Source organism: Odocoileus virginianus, chromosome 14 (genome assembly GCF_023699985.2).
Source record: "Odocoileus virginianus isolate 20LAN1187 ecotype Illinois chromosome 14, Ovbor_1.2, whole genome shotgun sequence".
NCBI lineage: Eukaryota > Metazoa > Chordata > Mammalia > Artiodactyla > Cervidae > Odocoileus > Odocoileus virginianus.
Window position 1 is genome coordinate 36,642,683 of NC_069687.1, and position 25,592 is coordinate 36,668,274.

The window sequence follows — 25,592 nt, forward strand, 5'->3', positions numbered from 1 at the left end:
TGAAACTCACAGTTGAGAAGAACTTTGCACATGACGTTTTTTAGACCCTCTTTAAGGGAGGGTCTAGACAAATGTGGCAATAGAAATTTTTGTAAATGCAAAATTTTTGTACACTGGGACGAGATGAATGTTAAATGTGAGCTAGACAAAGCAGACCAAAAATAAAGCAAACCCAACTGCTAAAATTCAACTTTAGAAACACTCAACCATATAGACGGGGAATTTCCACTGGACTTTAGAGGTCCCATGGTTCTAATCCCTGTCTCCTCCATTGCACGCAGGTTCTTTACCATTGAGACACCAGGCAAGCCCAAACAGACCCACAATAACCTCTCAGAGATTTGGATGTGCTCCAGAAGAGCCAGTCGGGCTTTCCGTATTTTAGACAACCAAAACCAGACAGCCCTATTTTCAGAGGTTAATGTCTGCTCTGTTGAAGAAGTGAAGTCACTCAGTAGTGTCCGACTCTTTGGGACCCCAAAGCAGCCTTCTCCATCCATTGGATTTTCCAAGCAAAAACACTGGAGTGGGTTGCTATTTCCTTCTCCAGAGGAGCTTCCCGACGCAGGGATTGAACCGGGGTCTCCCGGGTTATAAGCAGACGCCTTAACCTCTGAAGCACCAGGGATGTCTTACAAAGCGATGTAGTGCTGCAGCTACGCTCTCCAGCCAGACCCGGGCGGAGTGAGCTGGCTTTTCATTGGATCAGCGCGGAAGACAGAGCCGGCGGCTCTCTATTGGTTTAGAAGTGGGGCGGGAGGGAGGCGTGTCCTGACGTCACGCCCGTCCTCAAAATGCCTACTCAGGGCTGTGGAAGGAGAAGTCCTGGAGGAAGAGGATAACCCGGAACAACCTTTGCGGGCCTGAGCCAGCCCTTTCTCGGAACTTGGGTCCCCTCCTACCAACCAAGAGAGCTCCGCCCCAAGCAGCCCCGCCCGCACCGGGGGATCAGGTGACCGTGGGCCGGCGCGGTCACGTGACTGGGCGCGCCCGCCCGTTGTGGCCATGGCGGCCGCAAGCTCCAGTGTGGTGAGGCGAGTGGAGGAACTCGGAGACCTGGCTCAGGCCCACATACAACAACTTAGCGAAGCCGCCGGCGAAGATGGTGAGGGAGCCGAGAAGAGGGAGGCGGGCAGGCGGGCGGTTGTTTGGAGCTGGCTCTCGACGGCCATAGGGGCTGAGGCTGCGGCCTGTAGTCTGTGGATTCCAGGCCAGAACTACCGGAGGTGTTGCGCTTCTGGCCCTAGCTGGGCGGTCTCTTGTCTACTTCCAGCAGCTCACATCGCTTTAAGGCATAGGTGTTTACTTCCGGACCAGGCTTTTCATAACCCGCGAAAACCGCTGAAATCTCAGGCAAATCAGTGCTTCTTGTCTTTAACTGTCTCGGTGGCGACTGGCAAAAGGGCGAGATCTGGATGAAAGTACACAGGGAAGTTTAAATGAGTGGTTGAAGTTGGATGGTGGTACGCAAATAAGTAATGATAGTTTTGCATGTCGTAAAGATAGCTTGGCGTGTATAATAGTTCATTACGTTGTAAATTTCTGTGTTGTGTTTTGGAGTCTATAAACTCAACTGTAAACAGTAGTCTACAGAAGAGATTTACATTGGTATAATTAAAACGATTCTCTCACCTTCATCACCTGAGTTGTCACAAGGGCCCTGTCAGTACTAGGACACTTTTTTTTTTTTTAAATATCTAGGCGGTTTCCTTTGGAAAAACTGACACAGAGAATCACCTCGACGTTTACTCTTTTTCATTACTTACCAGCTGCCTATAGGTTTCTACATTCTTTCTTAGCGAGTTTTGCACCTTTACTTACAGATAGAAAGTTTAAAAAAAATTTGTGGGCTGTCTTGTTGTCTTCGGAGTCATGGGTAAATAGTAGTGGAACGTTTTCCCAAGCGATTGAATAGTTGGTGAATTTATTAAATAAGGTCCATGATAAAATGGCTCTAGTTCCATACAAGACTATTTGCTGGATTTTCTTTTCTTAGGGGTCTGTTGTTTAAAATCCACAAGACTACCCTGAAGTTGTTTCCTTTTTTGGTTTGTGGTAAGTGAATCACATGAATAATTTTAGTTCATGGACAGTAGTAGCTATTCCAGTAGCTGTTGTCTGGAAGTGTATCTAAGTTACTTCTAAATAAACTATTCAGTGATTTCCACCCCACTCCAGCTCCGTTAGAACCAGTCTTGAAGAGATGAAAGAGTGTATGCTATTCACTTACCAATAAACCCAAAAGCCATTCTCATTTTCCAATGGAAGAATACTTTAACCCAGTCTAGAGTGAGGGCTGAAAAGTAATATATTCTTGTTTGGAGGCTTTAAAGTTCTGAAATGTACTGTAATTGCAATAATAGTGGTCCACGTTATGAATTGTTCAGTATTACTAGCAAGATTTGATTTTATGAAGTTTAACTAAAACATAGTTCCATGTATTTGAACTTGTATTTTCCAATACAACAAAAATAATACACAGTAAAAATTTGTTCTTTTGTGATATTTCTATTAGGTTGTAGGAACTGATACTTCCTGAAGTTTTTGAATTTGATCAGATACAGCCAGACATTAGTCCATGTAAGAATACTTTCCTACTACTGGTCAATTTTTGTTCATTTATTTCTCACTGTACAAGCACAATGTGTTTACGAAGTGGAAATATACCATTAGAGGGACCTTTTCTGAGGACTATGTTAGAATCTCTTACCTTTGCCTTGTCAGTCACTATGTTGACTGAATGGTTAGGAAAAATTCTACGTTTCATAAAAATTTTCTAAAACGGTGAGCCATTATCCCTCCACTTCTCTAATTATGTCATGAGTTCATGTGAAATGCTCCTTTAGCAATGGTTTGATGAACTCAGTGTAGGTCTTTACATTTAAAATAATCCTTCAAATTAAGCAGAAAATATCAACTCATTGTTTAAAGAAGCTCCTGAGGAGTGTCATGTTCCAAACCATTTCAGTTCACAGTAGAATCTTTTTTTCCTGAGCTGTCTGGTTGATACTTCTGGGCTGAGGAGAGATAGGAGGGCAGTGCTGAAGAAGTAGTTTTCGATTTAGGTGAACACTGGACCTTAAAGCTTTCAGAATCTGGTCTAGATACAGGTTCGGCCTTACCAGGGAAAGTTTAAGGTTGTCGTATTACTGCCAGATGCAGCTTAAACTGGTGATGCTTTTGTTCCAACACTGATCTTCTTACCTGCCTGTGTAGGTGCTGAGGCTGGATCAGATGGACCCTCACCAGGTCCTACATTGTCCGTTTACCAGTAAGGGGAAAAGGTTATATATTTGAGGAGAGAGCTACAGAGGGGCAATCTCAAGGATCTAAGTGTCTTGATTTTTTTTTTGATGATGTGTGTGTGTGCGTCGTTGCTCAGTGTTCAACGCTTTGCAGCTCTTTGGACTGTAGCCCACCAGGCTCCTCTGTCCATGGGGATTCCCCAGGCAAGAATACTGGAATGGGTTGCCATGCCCTCCTCCAGGGGTTCTTTTACAACCCAGGATGCAGAAGGGTGGATAGCACCTTGGTATGGACAATTTGTAGGTTAGGGAGGAAAAATTCATAAGAAAAGGTGAAAGTGTAGAAGCAAAAGAAAAAAGGAATGAATTAGACAATGTAGAGGGGAAGTGAGGACGAGTTCCTTTAGAGGGTATATCAGAAATACTTAATTTTGTCCAAGTTTTGATTTCTAGGTTTTCAAGAAATAAACTACTCAGGTATATTGTGTAATTTTACTTACAACAGCTATTTGTATACATAAATACATAAATATAATTACAAAGTTATAAGTTTATAACTAACAGCACTTACATTTTATGAGGCATTTGGTTTAGTCAGTCTTTTTCCTTCGCAGAATGTATGTATGAAATTACAAGCTTTTAGTGGAAGTCCTTTCTGTAGATTTATGTATATTATTTGTACTCTTCCAATAAAAGTTTTAAATTTAATGCTTAAACGTTTTGAGTATGTCAGCATCATAAAATAAACATTATGAAAGTACAGGTTGTGCTTAAGAAATGGCAACTGAACCTAGAAAGTTTTAAGTCCAGCTTTTAAGGAAAAATTTCCATGATAAATTTAAGTAGAGTTAGGCATTATGATATACTTCATGTTTTAGAAAAAATATTACTATGTTGTATTAATTTTATCATTTTAGATATGTAGCTTTTTTTTTCTTTAAAAGACACCTGAAACTAGGTGAAGTAATCATATTTTTATCTCTTATAGATCACTTTTTAATTCGCGCCTCTGCAGCTCTAGAAAAATTGAAATTTCAGTGTGGTGAAGACAAAGAATGTTCAACCCCATCAAATCTTCTAGAACTTTACACACAGGTACTGAATCAGATTGTTTCTGACATATTGTGGAGGCAGGTTCTTACTTAAAAGAGTTGACTCCAAAATTTAGGTTTAATGTTCTTTATTTATAATGTTTTTGTTCAAAAAACTATGTATAAGGCATATAAACTTGAAACTGTGAGGCAGTTTGCAAAGAAGTAAAGTTTATTGGATGTGTGGATTATAAACTGAGGGAAAAAGTCTTACAGATAACAATATTGCTTCCTGTTTAGATAATTAAGCAAAATACTCATATGTACAATTTCCAAGCTCTGAAAGGTTAGTCAGAGGGAATAGAGGTTTCTATAAGGCCTCTGGTTATTTTTTTTTTCCCTGAAATTTAGCTTTCCTTTGGATTGTTCGCTTTACTACCTTTGCTTTTGTTATACAAGTCCATAAGAACAGAAAACTGTTCTCCCTTCTTCTTTCTTTTCTTTCAAATTCAGACTTCTCTATGGACAAGGTCTGTTTTCTAGGTTTTCTCAAACTGCTGAGGCAAGTTCACATTAATAAACATAATTTTGAGAGACTTCCCTGGCAATGTAGTGGTTAATACTCCGTTCTTCCACTGCAGAGGGCATAGGCTTCACCCTGATGGAGTTCCATGAAGGAACTAAGATCCTGCATTTGTGCAGCACAACAAAAAAGCAAAACCTGAAAAAAAAACATAGTTTTATTATAGTAGCTATCATTTATATAGCACTTTATAGTTGAAAGAGTGCTTCATATGCCCTTACTTGATTGCCAGGGGATAATAAAGATGAAGTTGTTATAGGAAATAACACTTATAGGAAATAAGAGTAAACTTAGTCGACTTTCCAAAACACACATTCATAGCGCTTAGCTGCCTGACACTGCTTTCTGTTAGGAGATACATAGAGATAGTTTCTGCCTTCAGATGTGGTTGAATGAACCTCTGACAAATACCCACAAACCCCAGAGAGCTGTTGCAGCTCAGGAGAAATTTGCTTCACTTTCTTTCTTTCCCTTCAGAAGGTTCCCTATTTATCTTACTTCTTTCTGTAGACATTTTAACTTATTTCTGGGAATAAGGTAAAAGAATTAAAGATATAATTAAAATTCCTCAAACCTTTCTGGAGCTTACTTGTGGTTCTGAATCAACAGGTCCTTTTCCTTAGGATGATGATCTCTCCCTTCCTCCCTTCCTGGCTTAGGCCTTCTAACACAAGAGCACCTGTCACTTAAGTAGTGCTGTGTGCTGGGTCATGTTCTAAGTGATTTACATATGTTAATTCATTTTATTCTCCAAGGCCAGGGACTTTAAAAGACAATTTGTCAATGAAGAAACTGAGGCTTTAAAAAAGAAGTAAAATATGACTTGTCTTTGGTTGGTTAAATAGAACTAATAGCAGAACTCAGTTTCCTTAGTCTTTGTCAAGTAGGTTAAACAGAGACAAAGGATTGAGTAGTTTGAAAGTGCTGGCTCTTCATTTGGGGAAACAGGTAATCCTTTGAAGATTCAGTGTACAAAACTGGAGGTAGTGACCTTTTCTTGATAATGGCAGGCATTTAGAAAATGTTCAGAAAGTAATATATGCAAATAATAAAGAATATAAAAAACTTTTTATAATTGTATATGATTAACTTACCTGAATTAAAACATAAATATCCATTTTATTTTTTGAGGAAAGCTGGATTATCTTAAATCAGTATTTAGTTCAATCTTACGAAGTTCACTGTAAATTCGTCTTAGATTATATTTACAGCTAGGACTACTGGGATTTCCCTGATGGCTCAGCAGGTAAACAATCCACCCGCAATGCAGGAGATACAGGTTCAATCCCTGGGAAGATCCCCTGGAGAAGGAAATGACAACCCACTCCAGTGCTCTTGCCTGAAAAACCCCATGGACAGAGGAGCCTGCAGTTCATGGGGTTGCAAAGAATATATGTAAGATTAAACTGTAAGAGTTATTCATTCTAATTCAAATCTTTTATATTATACTTTTTTCTCTCTTACTTCAGGCTATTTTGGACATGACATATTTTGAGGAGAACAAGCTAGTAGATGAAGATTTTCCTGAAGATTCTTCACAGAAAGTAAAAGAGTTGATCAATTTTCTTTCAGAACCAGAAATTTTGGTTAAAGAAAATAATATGCATCCAAAAGTAAGTTTTGCACAACTGTGAATTATGGTGGAATGCTGCTAATTCCTGCTAGACTACCCTTTAGGATCTGTGTTTTTTTCCTTCTTAAATGTGTCTTTGCCTCTGTTTTAAATTGACTGAAGGAGGGCTATATGAGAGTTGAACGTTTCAGACTGATGTCAAAACTAAAGTATCCATTTTTATAAATATATTTCAGAACATTTTCTATGATGAAGTTTTGCACCGTGCATAGGCATTTTCTAAAGATGCACATTTGCTCTTTCTACTCCCTTTACTTTTGCAGATGCTATGTTTTCTTGAAGATTCCTTGTAATCTTAATGACCACATCTCTGGTTCTTTCACAGTCCTCTTCCTCTTGGACATTTGCTTTCTTTCCAAGGATCATAGTATTCCTGAAGGCCTTGCATGCTTCTCTTCATCTCTTCATCTCTTTCTCTTTCTAAGCATCTCACCTCTCTCCCATTCTGGAAACATAGGCACTCCCCAAGAATATCTCCTTAATCCTCTAATAGTTCTATTTTGTCTTTGTTTGACAACTTGTCCACATGCTTTTTACTGCTGTCTCTATTTCAGTGATTTCCAAGATTTTTGTATCTAGCCCTGACTACTCTAAACCCATGGATCAGCAGAGAAATCCATTCATTCAGGCAAATAATTTCTCATCTTCAACTATCTGCTGGCTGTCTCTACTGAGATATCTTTGTTGCTCTCTGTTTTATCAGGGAATGCTAACTGTGGAAATAAATAATCCCAAGTTTTAAATGATACCACATAATAAAAGTTTGATTCATTAATTTATTTTTGTATATATCTTTTCATTATTTTAATTTCATAGTAGTAGAAAATGTGTCAGGTAACATGTATATATTTCTGAAAACTTATTTTTTCCATCAGACTATGGAATACTAACATTTGAAATACATTAAAGGATTTAGTTACTAAAACACTTGAATATCAGTTATCTAGAAATATTTGTAAATTGGAGTAGCTATTTTAATTTTTATGTAGCAGTAGATGTCTATATTTCTAATTGATTCAAAGTAAGTCATTCCTGTGTAGGTTGCTAAGTAAAGGGCAGATTTTATGAAATGAATATTTTTAATTTCTCAATTTTTTGAAATTTAATTTTTATTTTTACAGACATGAAGTTTCTCTTTTTAACTGAGTCTTTGTTGTATTTTAGCACTGCAGTTTGCTTGGAGATGAACTCCTGGAATGTCTCTCCTGGAGGCGAGGAGCCCTACTCTATATGTATTGTCATTCTCTGACCAAAAGGAGAGAATGGCTCACAAGAAAATCTAGCTTACTTAAAAAGGTAAAAAGGCAAATTCCTCATATATATTTGATTGTTGACATTTAAATGTTTCTAAAATCTATCTTTAATATAGGATTAAGAACCAAGGAATCAAAGGGTCTGGGTTTTCATTCCAGGCCTGTACTTATCAGCTGTATAATCTTAAATTGGAAGTACTGTGAAGATTAAATAATGTGGAAAAGAAAAACCATAAAATAACATGTGAAAATCCCTTGTAAACTGGGAAGTTTTACACTTTTTTTTATAAGTCCCAGATTTTTATTTTTTAAAATATAAGACAGATGATCTGTATTAATTTCTAAGCATATTTTTTGGCCTGAAGAAAACAAACTTGGTAGTGAGCCTCTTTCTATCAGCAGATCACTCCTAAAGATTCCACATGACCCTGCTCTTAGAAAATTGTGGCTCTCTGATTTTTCCTGATTCTTCTGACCAAATCAGTAAATGCAAAGATCCTGTCTTAATATTTGTATCACTATGGATCCTTCCTATCTTGGGTTGGTTGTACACAGTTTATGTGGGCCTGCAAATGAGATGTCACAGTTTCAGATGTAAAAATTTGATTATAGTATTTCCAAATTATAGTAAGTGTATCCATATTTTTAACAAGTTGTTATTGAACACATCTTTATTATCTTTATTGATTTCTTTCTCTGATGACACTTTTGACAAGTATGTTATTAAATCATGTGTTCTTGGTTAGTGATTTTTTCCCTTGTTGTTCAGCCCCTAAGTTGTGTCTGACTATGCAACCCGTGGAATGTAGCATGTGAGGTTCTTCTCTATCCTTCTCTATCCTTCTATCCTCCACTATCTCCCAAAGTTTGCTCATATTCATGTCCATTGAGTTGGTGGTGCTATCTGATCCTCTCTTGTTGCCTTTAGTCTTTCACAGTATCAGGGTCTTTCCAGTGAGTTGACCATCACATGGCCAAAGTATTGGCATTTCAGCTTCAGCATAAGTCCTTCCAGTGAATATTCAGAGTTGATTTCCTTTAAGATTGACTGGTTTGATCTTGCAGTCCAAGGGATTCTCAAGAGTCTTTGCCAGCACCATAGCTCAACAGCATCAATTCTTTGACATTAAGCCTTCTTTATGGTCCAACTCTCACATTCATACATGACTTACAGAAAAACTATAGCTTTGACTATATGGACTTTTATCAGCTAAGTGATATCTGCTTTTTACTACACTGTCTAGCTTTGCCATAGGTTTCCTTACAGAAGCAGACATCTTTTAATTTCATGGCTGCAGTCACTGTCTGCAGTGATTCTGGAGCTCAAGAAAATAAAATCTGTCATTGTGTTCACTATTTTACATTCTATTTGGAATGAAATGATGGGACCAGATGCCATGATCTTGGTATTTTTTTAGTGCTGAGTTTCAAGCCAGCTTTTTCACTCTCTTCTTTCACCTTCATTAAGAGGCTTTTTACTTGCATTCCTATACACTAACAATGAGAAAACAGAAAGAGAAATTAAGGAAACAATACCATTCACCATTGCAACAAAAAGAATAAAATACTTAGGAGTATATCTACCTAAAGAAACAAAAGACCTATACATAGAAAACTATAAAACACTGATGAAAGAAATCAAAGAGGACACAAACAGATGGAGAAATATACCATGTTCATGGATTGGAAGAATCAATATTGTCAAAATGGCTATACTACCCAAAGTAATCTATAGATTCAATGTAATCCCTATCAAACTACCAACGGTATTTTTCACAGAACTAGAACAAATAATTTCACAATTTGTATGGAAATACAAAAAGCCTCGAATAGCCAAAGTAATCCTGAGAAAGAAGAATGGAACTGGAGGAATCAATCTGCCTGACTTCAGACTCTACTACAAAGCCACAGTCATCAAGACAGTATGGTACTGGCACAAAGACAGAAATATACATCAATGGAACAGAATAGAAAGCCCAGAGATAAGTCCACGAACCTATGGTCACCTTATCTTCGACAAAGGAGGCAAGGATATACAATGGAAAAAAGATAACCTCTTTAACAAGTGGTGCTGGGAAAACTGGTCAACCACCTGTAAAAGAATGAAACTAGAACACTTTCTAACACCATACACAAAAATAAACTCAGAATGGATTAAAGATCTAAATGTAAGACCAGAAACTATCAAACTCCTAGAGGAGAACATAGGCAAAACACTCTCTGACATAAATCACAGCAGGATCCTCTATGACCCACATCCCAGAATTTCAGAAATAAAAGCAAAAATAAACAAATGGTACCTAATGAAACTTAAAAGCTTTTGCACAACAAAGGAAACTATAAGCAAGGTGAAAAGACAGCCCTCAGATTGGGAGAAAATAATAGCAAACGAAGCAACAGACAAAGGATTAATCTCAAAAATATACAAGCAACTCCTGCAGCTCAACTCCAGAAAAATAAATGACCCAATCAAAAAATGGGCCAAAGAACTAAACAGACATTTCTCCAAGGAAGACATACAGATGGCTAACAAACACATGAAAAGATGCTCAACATCACTCATTATCAGAGAAATGCAAATCAAAACCACAATGAGGTACCATTATACGCCAGTCAGGATGGCTGCTATCCAAAAGTCTACAAGCAATAAATGCTGGAGAGGGTGTGGAGAAAAGGGAACCCTCTTACACTGTTGGTGGGAATGCAAATTAGTACAGCCACTATGGAAAACAGTGTGGAGATTTCTTAAAAAGCTGGAAATAGAACTGCCATATGACCCAGCAATCCCACTTCTGGGCATACACACCAAGGAAACCAGATCCGAAAGAGACACATGACCCCAATGTTCATCGCAGCACTGTTTATAATAAACAGGACATGGAAGCAACCCAGATGCCCATCAGCAGACGAATGGATGAGGAAGCTGTGGTACATATACACCATGGAATATTACTCAGCCATTAAAAAGAATTCATTTGAATCAGTTCTAATGAGATGGATGAAACTGGAGCCCATTATACAGAGCGAAGTAAGCCAGAAAGATAAAGACCATTACAGTATACTAACACATATATATGGACTTTAGAAAGATGGTAACGATAACCCTATATGCAAAACAGAAAAAGAGACTCAGATGTATGGAACAGACTTTTGGACTCTGGGAGAAGGCGAGGGTGGGATGTTTCAGGAGAACAGCATTGAAACATGTATATTATCTAGGGTGAAACGGATAACCAGCTCAGGTTGGGTACATGAGACAAGTGCTCTGGCCTGGTGCACTGGGAAGACCCAGAGGGATCGGGTGGAGAGGGAGGTGGGAGGGGGGACTGGGATGGGGAGTACATGTAAATCCATGGCTGATTCATAGCAATGTATAACAAAAACTACTGTAATGATGTAAAGTAATTAGCCTCCAACTAATAAAAATTTAAAAAAAAAAAAAGAGGCTTTTTAGTTCCTCTTCGCTTTCTGCCATTAGAGGTGGTATGATCTGCATGTCTGAAGTTGTTGATAACTTCTCCTGGCTATCTTAAGTTCAGCTTGAACTTCATCTAGTCTGGCGTTTCACATGATGTACATGTACTCTACATGCAAGTTAAATAAGCAGGTGACAATAAACAGCCTTGACATACTCCTTTTCCTATTTTGAACCAGTCAGTTGTTCCATGTAAGGTTCTAACTGTTGCTTCCTGACCTGCATACAGGTTTCTCAGGAGGCAGGTAAGGTGGCCTGGTATTCCCATATCTTTCAGAATTTTCCACAGTTTGTTGTGATCCACAAAAAGACTTTCATGTAGTCAATGAAGCAGAAGTAGATGTTTTTCTGGAACTCCTTTGCTTTCTTCATGATCTAGCAAATTGATGGCAGATTAGTCTCTGGTTTCTTTGCCTTTTCTAAACCCAGCTTGTACATCAGAAAGTTCTTGGTTCAGGTACTGCTGAAGCCTAGCTTGAAGGATTTTGAGCATAGCCTTGTTAAAATAGCGCATAAAATGAGTGTAATTTTGCAGTTGTTGAAACATTATTTGGCATTGCTGCTCTTTGGGATTGAAATGAAAACTGATCTTTTCCAGTCCTGTGGCCACTGCTGAATTTTCCAAATTTGCTGGCATATTGAGTATAGTACTTTCACAGCACCATCTTTAGGATTTGAAATAGCTCTGCTGGAATTCCATCACCTTTACTAGCTTTGTCCATAGTAATGCTTCCTGAGGGCCACTTGACTTCACACTCCAGGATGTCTGGCTTTAGGTGAGTGATCACACCATCATGGTTATCTGGATCATTAAGACCTTTTTGTATAGTTCTGTGTATTCTTGCCACCTCTTCTTAATCTCTTCTGCTTCTGTTAGGTTTTTACCGTTTCTGTCCCTTATGCCCATCCTTGCATGAAATGTTTCCTGGATATCTCTCATTTTCTTGACGATATCTCTAATCTTTCCCGTTCTGTTTTTTCCTCTATTTCTTTGCATTTTTCACTTAAGAAGGCTGCCTTATCTCTCCCTGCTCTTTTTGGAATTCAGCATTCAGTTGGGTATATATTTTCCTTTTTCCCTTGCCTTTCACTTTTCTTCTTTTCACAGCAATTTCTAAAACCTCCTCAGACAATCTCTTTGTCTTCTTCCATTTCTTTTTCTCTGGGATGGTGTTGGTCACTGCCTCCTGTATAATGTATGAACTTCTGTCCATAGTTCTTCAGGCATTCTGTCTATCAGATCTAATCCCTTGAATCTGTTTGTCACCTCCACTGTATATAATCATTAGGGATTTGATTAGGTCATGCTTGAATGGTCTAGTGGTTTTCCCTACTTTCTTCAATTTAAGCTTGAATTTTGCAATAAGTAACTCATGATTGGAGCCACAGTCGGCTCCAGGTCTTATTTTTGATGACTGTATACAGCTTTCCATCTTCAGCTGCGAAGAACATAATCAGTCTAATATTGGTATTGACCATCTGGTGATGGTGATGTCCATGTGTAGAGTTGCCTCCCATGTTGTTGGAAAAGGGTGTTTGCTATGGCCAGCATGTTTTCTTGACAGAATTCTGTTAGCTTTTGCCTTGCTTCATTTTGTACTCCAAGGCCAAACTTGCCTGTTATTCTGAGTATCTCTTGACTTCCTACTTTGCATTCCAGTCCCTTGTGATAGAAAGGACATCTTTTTTTTTTTTTGGTGATAATTCTAGAAGGTCTTGTAGGTCATCATAGAACCATTCAACTTCAGCTTCTTTGGCATCAGTGGTTGGAGCGTACACTGGGATTACTGTGAATGTTGAATGTTTTGCCTTGGAAGGGAACCAAGATCATTCTGTCATTTTTGAAGTTGCACCCAAGTACTGCATTTTGGACTCTGTGAGGGCTGTTCCATTGCATCTAAGGAGTTTGTGCCCACAGTGGTAGATACAATGGTCACCTGAATTGAATCTGCCCATTGCTGTCCATTTTAGTTCACTGATTCCTAAGATGTTGGTGTTCAGTCTTGCCACCTCCTGCTTGACTACCTCCAATTTACTTGATTTGTGGACCTTACTTTCCAAGTTCCTATGCAATTTTGTTCTTTATAGCTTCGCACTATACTTTCATCAGCAGAGACATCCACTACTGGCATCATTTCTGCTTTGGCCCAGCTCTTTCATTCTTTCTGGGGTTATTAGTAATTGCCCTCTGCCCAGTAGCATGTTAGACACCTTTTAACCTTGGGGTCTTGTCTTCCAGTGTCACATCTTTTTGCCTTTTTATACTGTTCATAGGGTTCTTAAGTCAAGAATACTGGTGTGGGCTGCCATTTCCTCCTCCAGTAGACCACATTTTGTCAAACCTCTTCATTATGACCCATCATTTTGTATGGCCCTGCACAGCATGGTTCATGAGTTACAAAAGGCCCTTCACCACAACAACGCTGTGATCCTTGAAGGTTTTTCTCCCCATACCCTTTTACTAATTGGAGGGTTATACTTTAAAATACCCTTTAAAAAATTTCAAGGTAGTGGGTCCTTACAGCATTGTAATGTAATAACCAGAAGACATATCTAGTAATAGCTATTAGCAAGTATTCTCCTGAGTAAAAATATTAACATTTGAAGTTTCTGTAGCTCTGCATTTAATAACCTGGATTCTTTGTTTTTGACTTTCATTTAGTACCTTGTTGATGGAATCAGTTACTTACTACAGATGCTGAATTTTCGGTGTCCCATCCAGTTAAATGAAGGAGTTTCTTTCCAAGACCTAGACACAGCTAAATTGCTAAGTGAAGGTAATATGATTTCTTTTTTCAGTTTTCTCAGTGTTTCAGAGCATTTTAATATTTTTAAATGTTTCTTAGATTTAACTGATTTAAGTAAATTTCAAGGTTTACATTACAGATGAAATAATAATAAAAGGCTCTTTTAAAAATTGAAAGTCTTCTCATGTAATACATAAAAGTACTGCTAATTTCTGTTTAATAGTTTAAAGAAATTAATTTATCATGTTGCTTTTACTTTCTTTGCATCCCTACCCAGCCTTGATCAGGCTCTAGGTTTGGCTTCTTGTAACAGGGACTAGAAGTAACTTCAAAACAAGAATAAATTTACTGCTTTTTCACTTAAAAAAGGTCCATAGCTGGTTATGGTGGCTTCATGGCATCAAATTCCTATCTTTTTCCCCTATCATCTTTTGAAGTAGAGCCCTGTGGCTTCAGAGGGACGTGCTTTATAGAATTCATATGAACAGTATTTGCCAGAGTTGTGCAACAGGCATCCCTGTTGAGGACATTGCTTCTATTTTCAGTATCTCAAGATGCTGCTGGAGCTCCTTCTGTTTTAGCTACCTTTCAGTCTCTAGGAGTGGCAAAAAGAAATTTCTTTCAGCCAGGTCTTACAGCCTTCTTAGAAGCTTGTTACAACACTGAGAACACTTCTGCCAACATTTCACTGGCCAGAATTTAATCACAGAGCATCATATAGCTACAAGGAAATCTGGGATGTATTGCCCTTTACATTATACCTTGCCATCCCTAGTAAATGTCTTGACTAAGAAAGAAGGAAAGAGTGCATGTTGTATGGTACCTGCTGGTTTCTGTCCTAAACATCTGTGCACTTAAAAATGTTAGGAACTGGAAGTAGAGCATCATTTGGGTTTTAGACTGAGGTTTGAGAGGGAAGAACCATTTATTTTTAGTGTCTCTTCACAGATGAAAGAACCGAGGTCCTGATTAGCCTGGTAAGGTCACATAGCTGGCAAAACATGTTAGATTATATATGTAAACTTTCTTTTATGCTTCATGTGAAATTCTGGGGAAATTTTGATGGGAAAAATCAAACATGGGGAAGAAGAAAACTTCTTAGGGAAGACTCTGTGTTTTAATTTTATAAGGATGTTTTAATTCTTCTTTGTTAACTGCTGTATACTTTTCCTTTCTATTAGAAAACATTGGCATGGAAAAAAAAAAGCACACCGTGAATTAAGTGTCATTAACATATATGACTGGCTACTGGTGTCCAAAAGTTTCCCTTCAGTTTATTTAGGCAAATGGCTTGTCCTTAAAAAACTTGTTGTGGATATAAAGTGCTCCTTCAGTCAGCATGATGTTTTGACAAACATGATGTTTTGACAAATGTGTTTTGATTTATTCGTGAGAAGTATTTATTCCAGGTAACTAGTGAATTGATTAGCTGCATTGGAAATGAGCTTTCTAAAATTTCCTCACCCTCATGGAAGAAAAAGCAGAGATGGACATTAAAGCTTATTTAAACTCCAATACTCTTGCCTGAAAGTCCCATGGACGGAAGAGCCTGGTAGGCTACAGTCCATGGGGTCGCTGAGAGTCGGACACGGCTGAGCGACTTCACTTTCACTTTTCATCCATTGGAGAAGGAAATGGCAACCCACTCCAGTGTTCTTGCCCGGAGAATCCCAGGGACAGGGGAGCCTGGTGGGCTGCTATCTTTGGGGTCGCACAGAGTTGGACACAACTGAAGCGACTTAGCAGCGGCAGCAAACTCAAAGAAAAAGGCACAATATTTCCCTTATTCTCCCATTTCTAGTCATAAAGTTATATATTCTCATGGCCTGGAATGTTTTTTATCACTATCCTTGTGATACTGGTCTTCTTTTGAATTATAACTGATTACATTTGCCTCTACCTTCCATTGCTTCTTCAACAGTGGAATCAAAGGCACAGATAGGGTCTCTTTTTCCAGGAAACAATAAAGCAAGATAGCTCCCTGGCAGTTTTGCCACAGGAGTCAGTCCTCTTGGTGTTGGCTTGCTCTCAACTAAAGCAGTTTGTTCTTCCCTACTTGATTCCTTGAGATGTATACTAGTAATCAGGAAGCCTACTTTTCATAGGCTAAATTACTCTTAAGACCCTGGTGGAGTGGTTCTAAGTTGTTTTTCTTTTTAAATTTTGTTAGCCAGTATAGAAAGCATAATTTGGAATAATTATTATTTTTTCTATTTTTGGCTGTGCTGTGTCTTCGTTGCTGCACAGGCTATTCTCTAGTTGCTGTGAACGGGGGCTACTCTCTAGTTGCAATGCACAGGTTCTCATTAGGATGGCTTTTGTTGTTGTGGAGCAGGGCTCTAGGGCACGCGGGCTTCAGTAGTCGGGGCCCGTGGGTTCTAGAGCGCAGGCTCAGTAGTTGTGGCACACAGACTTGAGTTGCTCTGCAGCATGTGGGATCTTCCCAGATCAGGGATCAAACCTGTGTCTCCTGCATTGGCAGGTAAATTCTTTACCACTGAGCCACCAGGGAAGCCCCAGAATAGTTCTTAATGCTAATTAGAGTGAAAAGTTCTTTAAGAATCATCAAAACTTTTGTGGCCAGATCTTAATGATAGTTTGCCTGATTTTGGATAAAACTCAAAGCAATGTATGCTTTCAATGATTTTTATGTCTTTTTAGAAGGTGAGATAATCATTTTGTCTTTTGTTCATTACCTGTATGCACTAAATTTTTTGCTTTTAGAAATTATCAAGTAATGTAGTCAGTAAACCTTTTTATTTCATTTCTGTGTTACATTATTCTGTGGGCCCTTATAAAAATAGCCTTGTCACTATAACCCTGGAGTTTAATAGGTTAAAGGACTGTTCAGCTGTGTGCATCCTTGGTTTATGCCCTTTTCATGCCACTAAGAGCTTCCCGTCCTGGCAGTCTTTGGCTCATTGCTTAGCCCAGAACCGGATTTGGATTTCAGATCTTTTGAAGGAGGAGCTCTGAATTGAGATCACTCATTGCCTGGGTAGCTTGTTAAAAATACTGATTTCTGTGTATCACCTGAAGGTTCTGATTCAATATCTGGAGTCCAGGAATCTATTTTTATTACCTCCTGTAATTATCATGCAGTCAGATTTAGACATCACTGCTTCTAGAAATGCCAGTCTGGCCACATTTTTGTTTTTTTTTAATTTTTTTATTACCATAAAAGTCTCTGTCATCACTCTTACTTCATGGATTATTCGTCCTCTCCCTCCCTTCATCCCCTACTCTCACATATATGTTCACTAAGCATATGAACAGTACATAGTGAAGTATTTTACTGAAAACCATGCTGAACCTTAGCAAAAAAATATCAGAAAATTTACAGCACCAAAAACTGTGTAACTAGAGAGTAATAGATTCCTTGAGAGAGTAGGGAGCGAGGAAGAATATTTTTTATGTTGTTTATCTTTTCCCTTGGTATTTTGAAACATTAGTTTAGCATAGTTTATGGACCAGCAGTCTTACCGTAGATCCTAAGTCTTTGTTAAAAATGCAGGTTCATAGATACAATCCCATACCTGAATCTGCAAGTTTTGGAGGTGGGAATCCAGCAACCAGCATTTCAGCATGTCCTCCAGGTAATTCTAGTAAAGTTTGAAAACCACTCTGTAGTATATTTAGTATAGTTCTTTCATTCCTCAGAGATGCCTTCCTATAGGATATCTGTGTACCTTTCTTATCCATCACTCCTTGTTAGTATAAAGAATGAGGCTAGCTTAGAGTTGGGTGTAAACTGGATGCCAGATCTCCCTTAAGCAAACACTTCTCATCTTTCCCATGTGGCCTTACTTTGTGGGACTTACTTTAGCTCTTCCTTCTAAAGATCTAGTCTGCTTAAAAGTTCAACCTTTCATTCGATTTTGCTCCTATCTCCTTACTTTACCAGTCTTTTTAGGAATAATTAGGGTGTAAGATTACAAAAATGAGAATGCATTCGGTGAAATGCCCTATCTAATATGAAATATAATTCTGGAGTGAAAATCATTAATTGGGGGTGGGGGAAACCCTGCCAACTATTCCTTAAGAAAACTTCACAGAATTAAGGAGGGCATGTGGAATCTTGATTTTTGCAAACTGGGGCCTAAAGAGCTTTGATGAGTTGTACAAAGTTAGTGATTTTTATCTAGATCCTCTCAGATTCTAGGTCTGTTTCTTTTTACGTTCTGAATAACATCTAATACTATTCTAGCTTTTTCTCTGAAGATTTTGATCTTTTAACTATGAAGAAATGAAATGAAAAAGAAATGATTATGGGTAATATGTACAAAACAATAAGTACAAGGCATATTACCCATAATCTTTTCTTTTCACTTCATTTCTTCATAGCTAAAAGAGAAAAAAATCTCAGAAGAAAAGCTCGTTAAAATTCCATGAAATAAGTAGGGCATGTGGAATCCTGAGTTTTGCAAACTGAGGTTTAAAAGAGCTTTGGTGAGTTGTACAAAGTTGATCATTTATCCACATATCTTTACTATTCTAGGTTTTTTTAATATCAAATTAATAAACTCTGTGTGTCATAAATGTTTAATTATATAATTGCCTTCTTCTATAATAAGCATGCTTTCAACTTTTGATGAAAATCCTGCAGTGTATTCCTTTTTCCTGAGAACATGAAGCATCTTGGATACAATTTAACATCTTTAGTTATTTCAAATTATATGGCCTCTAAGGGACATGATTATGCAGGATTGTATCTGTACACTACTGTGGAAATATAGGAACTGTATTACTGATCCTTGAGTATACCCCCTAAATAAAAGCTCTGTTCATGAATGGGATCGAGGGAATCTCTGAGTAGTATTTGGAATATGGAATGCATGTTTCTGGGAGAGGTTCCATTTAAATCAATGGTTAGATTTTCAAACAGATCCTAAAGATAATCCCAGAACGGTGAATACACGAACCTAAATGATTCTTTAAAAATAATTTTTTGGTGAGGGTGGGGTTGGACTTCTTTTATAGATAAAGTAGAGATGGAAGTGTCAATGAAATGAGGATTGTATTAAGTGATATTTGGCTTTTTAAAGTATAGCTGTAAAATGAGAAGGAAAAATGCTTAATGATATAAAAAGGATTTTATTAGAATCTTAATCATTAGGGTTTCTTTTAAAGTTTTTATATTCTAATCTCAACTTAAATGACTTTCCTAGGAATATTTAGTGACATTCATTTGCTGGCTATGATGTACAGTGGAGAAATGTGTTATTGGGGATTGAAGCATTGTGCAGATCAACAGCCAGAAAATCACGAAATGGATACTGGCGTTTCTGGAGCAAGCTACGCTGCACACAAAGAACCCTTGGATTTCCGAGAAGTAGGAGAGAAAATTTTGAAAAAGTATGTATTTGTATGCGAAGGACCCCTGAAAGAACAAGAATGGAATACAACAAATGCAAAACAAATTTTAAACTTCTTTCAGCATCACACTAACTAGTAAGTTCTTATAGTCCTTTTCAAACAGAAAAACAAAAAGACTCAGGAATGAAAATTCCAGAAAAGAAGACATTGATACTGAATTTAAGAACATTATACTACATAAAGATAGCCAGCATGGTTACCCTTTTTTAAATGCCATTACTGTCTTTCACTATGTATTCTTAAACCTGTGAAGGAATGATTCTTTAATTTCTGAAATGGCATTTACATTATTCTAACTCAGCCTGAACTACAGATACCTGTGACTAATATTAAGAAGGAATCCAATTTATCTCTGTAAAGATTTTTGTTATTTAGATTTTTTTTATTGTGGTACAATATACATAACATAAAATTGAACATTTTGACTGTTTTTATATTTTTTTAGTCTCCCTCTCTTGAAGTTTGCTACACTTCAGAGATTAAAATCAAGTCACCTCTTTGCTTTGGATATATGCTATGGGTGTATTTAAAAATTGGCAAAATGAAAAATTGTGACTTGTATCCATGTACCATTTCCAGAGTAAGATAAATAATGAAAGACTCCACAGAAGAATTTTTGTTTCACTACATGCTACTAATGGCATTTAAAATTTTTAGTCTGTTAGGCATTTTATAAAAATTTTAAAATTATTTTTCTTCTTTTGTTTAAAAGAATATGCATGATTTATTAAACAAATAATGAAGATAAAACCATTAGGTTAGTCTGCCATTAGTCATGTGTCTTAGGGCACATCTTTTCATACATTCTGAAATTTTAATATTTTCTGTCTTTGATTGTAGGGGTGAGTGTTAAAGGCCGAGAGCCCAGCCTGGTATCTCACTGACAGTCTTTCTGTCTACCTCAGTTCCTGTTGTCGTCTAGGGATGACCTGTCTGATACCTTGCCAGTATCCTCAATCTCTGGGCCATTGACTTCATCACATTCCAGGAACTTAACTCCCATGGCCACTGAATATCACCATCCTGAGTTTCTGTTTCTGAAATCTTCAATTTCGGTAACTAATGACATTTTTCATCTTTCCAACTTTTTACTTCCTCATTTTTGTTGATTTTTCTCTCTCTCTTACTTCCTTCCTATCTCTTTTGCTTCTTCAGAGCCTCCTCTTACTATTCTCTTTTCTCCTCACCATCAGCCCCTTGGAGAGTTTTCTTCCTTCCCTGTCCAGCCTTGGTTTTCTGTGACACCACATGAAGAGCTCTCTACAGTCCCTTCAGATCCCATCTTCCCCTTGTCCTTCAGCCTAATCATTCTTTAAGCCTTCTCTCCATATTGAATTAATCCTATCATTCCCCCTTTTCTGGGGTGCTGAATTCTGTGTGAAGTTCCTGTAGCCCTTCAAAGAGAAGTCACTCTAAGTATCTCACCTTCAAGGTTAGAGGAGCCCTCAGCATAAGCCATTTATCTGTCCATTTCCCACTGTGACTCACGCATACCTCTGACTTGCCTCATCACTTTTCTCTGGCCATTTGTCTCCTCCCCTAGCACATGGCTCTTAGTCCTCTCTTAACAGAAATAGAGACTATGAGGAGGTCAGCCTCTGTTTCCCTCCTTTGCTCTATTTATTTTCCCGCTTTTTTGAGGAAAATAGGTCTCCTGCTTCATGTTGAAGACCCAATTTTCCCACCTTTCCTTTCTGCCAACTTCTTCCTTTCTCCCAGGGCTTCTCTTTTTTTCTGTCTGTGCCCTGTAGGTATTGCTGTTTCCCAAAGTACTGTCCTTTTTCTCTTTTTCCTCCTTCTCCCCTATTTCCTTCCTACCTTTCTCCTTTTTTTTCTTTTATACTTATTCTAAATACCGTTGACCCTTGAGCAATGCAAGTTTGAACTTTGAACTACATGGCACTGCTTATACATTTTTTTTTCAGTAGTTAATACTACACTTTTATACAATCAGCAGTTGGTCATATCCTCAGATATGGAGGAGTCGCAGTGTGGATGGCTGACTGTAAGTTATATTGTGATTTTTTACTGCCAGGAGGATTCATCCCTAATCCCCTCATTGTTCAGGGATCAGCTGTACTTCTTTGTGGTGTTATTCATAACCATGGCTTCTGCCACCTGTAATCTTCGGCTGACTCCCTAACCTGCACTTTGAATCCCAACTTGTGCTCTCTAAACCTTCTTTTTAATTGCTGTTAAATATCTTCACTTAGACATACCACAGTAATTTTAAATTTAACGTGCTCACACACAACTAATCTTCATCTTTCATCTACAATCTTTTCCAGTTCATGTTTTCTTTTTTTTTCGATCTTCCACAAAGCAGGGCAACACAGAATGTTGTAATCTGCTTTCTTCTGCCTACCTTGCCAGTCTCATCTCTGCAGCTCTTCTTGTGTGATCATATTCTAGTCCAGTGTTCCTTAGGCTCCTTTTTGATTCATGTTCTGATAGAACCTCTTGGGACAAGTGGAGAATCTCTCTCTGTCTCTTATTTTTATTCTCACACAGCTAAGAAGACTTTTATTTAATTTAGTCTTTAACAAGTTTTGCTGTGAAAACGCCTTTATGCTTTCTAAGCATGAAGATTTAAATCACAGACTATCCATCCTCACTCCACCCCTTTTGGAGCATCACAATCAGTCACAAGTGTACCAGTTCCTTTTCTAATGTGCTATGTGTTTTTCTCCTTTGTTATTCTTATTACTTCTCACTGGGATGCATTGCCCTTCTTTGTGGCCAAGGAAGTATTTTCCTTTAGGCCTCAGCCCCAGTGATATTGTTCCTGTAAGACTTTTTCTAGCCCTTTTCAGTCAAAGTTAACTAGTTTCTTCATTTCCACTCCCTGAATCTTCCCCTCCCATGTTATCACACTGCTTATATTGCTTTATAGTCATTTTTCTTAAAAGTTGACAAATTCCATGTTTTGAAAATTTATGCGTAGTGCTTAATGAATGGTAGGCCCTTGGTAATGCTTTTTGAATTAATAAGAGACATGATTCTCTGCCACAAAAGGGTTTTTGATATCTGACTCCAAACTGCCATTTCCTCTGTACCAGTGGTTGACAAGGCCAAGAAGGAATTATTCCTCAGAGGAGTAAAGTATTGTTTAGATTTAGAACCAGAGGAAAAAAGAGAATTTTGTCTTCAGAAGCTAGGGACTCCATTTTGTCTTCATGACCCTTTTGAAACAGTCCTTTTGGGTCTCTCACTGGTTGATACACTAATGAGGGTACTGTTGGGGTGCTTTTTGTACAACTTTTTCATCCCCCGCACAATTGAAGAATAATGTGTAGATCATAACAGTACAATGCTTTTTACTGTGATGTATCACGAAGCAATGAACAGTACGTTTTTATATGTTAAAGTCTGCTAAGTGAATTCTGTTACATTTAGAATGGATTAACTTCAAAGTACCAAATATTCCACATAAGGAAGGTACTATAATTCATTGATCAAAGTATTATAATTCACTTATCAACACGTGCCTACTACATTCTAAGTTTTATCCTTAAGCACTGAGAATATAGCTTTGTAAAACATCAGAGTTTATATTCTAGTGGAAGAAGTTAATACATTTTAAGAAGTAAAAATACAGTGTGGTCAGTGATGATTGCTATGAATAATAAAGCAGGGTATGAGGCTAGTATGACTCTTCAGAAGGGTGCTGTTTTATTTAGGGTGATGAGGAAGACACCTCCAAGCACCTATCTACTTCATTTGTGTCTCCCCTCTGTTTAAACACCATCAAATGTGCCATTTCATATTCAGTGTATTCATAAAATTTCTTTTTTGAAAGTTTTGATGCTGGATTAAAGAATGAATCACTTCCTAAGAACTTTTCATTTTGATCACATTTAAAGGGTTTCTCTCCAGTGTGGCCCTTACTAATGGGTAAGTGATAACCTAAAGGCCTTATAGAATTTATTACACTTCGAGTTCCTCTCCATTTTGAACTCCTTGATGGGTTACTAAAACTTTAACTCTGTTAAAGTAATTTTCATAATCCTTAAATTTGTATGGTTCTTTTCCAGGATGAATTTTCCCATGTTAACTAGGCTTTGAGACTTAGTTAAAGGCTTGTCTGCTTTGCTGCATTTATAGGGTTTCTGGCTACTATGAATTGCTTGATACTGATTAAAGTGCACATCATGACAGAAGACTTTCTCTTATTTCATGTTCAGTAGAGTGAGGTGAGAGTCATGGCTGAAACCCCACGATATAATTTCCCTTCTTGCCTTTACAATTCCACTGGAAATTCTGTAATGTAAGGGGGTATGGTCTCTAAAGACTTCCTTAGATCCTTTTTAATGCCATTTTTTATAAACTCGCAGCTTGCTGAAAACACTAGTTGTAGATCGCTTGTCACTTTTCTCACTTCACCTTCTAGGGCTCCTTTTCTGGCTCCCATAAGGATATCCCTTCTGCACAGAGTACAGGATTCCGTAGTTCTCTAGCATCACTTTATTGTATTATTTTTTTTTTTAACACAGTATGAGCTATCATGTTATGAAAGTATTACATTAACATACATTTAATGTATCCACAATTAAAGTATGCATTAGGTATTTGTGCTGCTGTACCTTACTGTTTTTTGTTTGTTTTCCTACTTCTAGTGAAAATTTCCAAGTAAAGTGTTTTGGAGCATATAAAATTTTTAAGAAACAATAAAACCATAATCCCATATATGTTTTTTGTTTTGTTCTTTGTTTTCTTTTATATCTGGGTATTGTATTAGAATGGAAACTTTTATCATCTTAATTTAGTGTTTATAACCAGGCACAACCTTATGGGGCCTTTCTGAGACATTTTGCTCCCTCTGCCCACTATGCCCTCTACCTGCCTCTTCATATAAGAACTTCAGCTTCGCAGGCCTTCCCCAAGTTCAAAATATAAATTTAATCAGAGAAGTGAGAAAATGCAGAAACAAAGGAAAATAGTCAAACAAGACAAAATAATGATTTAGCCATTAAACAAAGTCAAGGACCTTTAGTTCCTTCTCAAGGGTTATAGGTAATGTTATAAACCATATCCTTCGAGCTGTTTTGCAAATACTCAAACTCGCACCATGTGGAAGAAGATATGAACCAGTAGGTTGTTGCTGTTGACTGCCACCAGCCAATCAGAAGAATGTCCACAGGCTGATCAGGTACTCTGCAACTCTCTCCCTTACTCTGTCTTTAAAAAACTTTATCTGAAAGCCGTCAGGAAATCTGGGAGTCTTCTTTTGAGCACTAGCTATGCATGCTCCTTCTTTAGTGTCTGCAATAGATGGTGCACTATCCTTCACAATCGGGGTGTCAGTAGATTGACTTTCATGCATATAGGCAATGGACTCAAGTTTGGTTTGATAATGTATTGACAGTATTATTCTGGTCCTGATAACCTTCAGACAGAGTAGTTTAGTGGTTAGGAATATGGGTTCTAGAGTCAGAGGCTTGATTAACCCCAGCTCTCTTGTTTCTTAGCTGTGTGACACCATATAAATATTTAACCTTTTTGTGCCTTAGCATTCTGTTGTTTAACACAGGAATAATAATGGTACCTACTTCACAGGTTGGAAGAAAAAAATGAGTTAATATTCGAAGTGCTTATTCAATAAAGCAGAAGTAGATGTTTTTCTGGAACTCTTGCTTTTTTGATGATCCAATGGATGTTGACAATTTGATCTCTGGCTCCTCTGACTTTTCTGAATCCAGCTTGAACATCTGGAAGTTCATGATTCACGTACTGTTGAAACCTGGCTTGGAGAATTTTGAGCATTACTTTGCTAGTGTGTGAGATGAGTACAATTATGCAGTAGTTTCAACATTTGGCATTGCCTTTCTTTGGGATTGGAATGAAAACTGACCTTTTCCAGCCCTGTGGCCACTGTTGAGTTTCCCAAATTTGTTGGCATATTGAGTGCAGCACTTTCACAGCATCATCTTTTAGGATTTGAAATAGCTCAGCTGGAATTCCATCACCTCCGTTAGCTTTGCTGGTAGTGATGCTTCCTAAGGCCCACTTGACTTCGCATTCCAGGATGTCTGGCTCTAGGTGAGTAATCACATCATCATGGTTATCTGGGTCATGAAGATCTTTTTTTGTATCTTTCTTCTGTGTATTCTTGCCACCTCTTCTTAATATCTTCTGCTTCTGTTCGGTTCACAGCATTTCTGTCCTTTATTGTGCCCATCTTTGCATGAAATGTTCCCTCAGTATCTCTTAATTTTCTTGAAGAGATCTCTAATCTTTCCCATTCTGTTG

At 37.8% G+C, this 25,592-nt stretch overlaps 1 protein-coding gene across 2 annotated transcripts; it reads left to right on the top strand.

Annotated features, from left to right (window-relative positions):
• Nucleotides 1-814: 814 nt before the first annotated feature.
• On the top strand, nucleotides 815-24,029 carry RIMOC1 (RAB7A interacting MON1-CCZ1 complex subunit 1). Of its 2 annotated transcripts, XM_020906842.2 has the most exons (7): nucleotides 815-1,105; nucleotides 4,234-4,340; nucleotides 6,329-6,472; nucleotides 7,657-7,788; nucleotides 13,883-13,997; nucleotides 19,136-19,418; nucleotides 20,184-24,029. In XM_020906842.2, coding segments are annotated over exons 1-7 (882 nt in total). In that variant the 5' UTR covers nucleotides 815-1,005; the 3' UTR covers nucleotides 20,185-24,029. The 2 variants fall into 2 exon arrangements, with proteins under 2 accessions (XP_020762501.2, XP_020762502.2); XM_020906843.2 differs by having other exon boundaries at nucleotides 816-1,105; nucleotides 19,136-24,029.
• The last annotated feature ends 1,563 nt before the right edge of the window (nucleotides 24,030-25,592 follow it).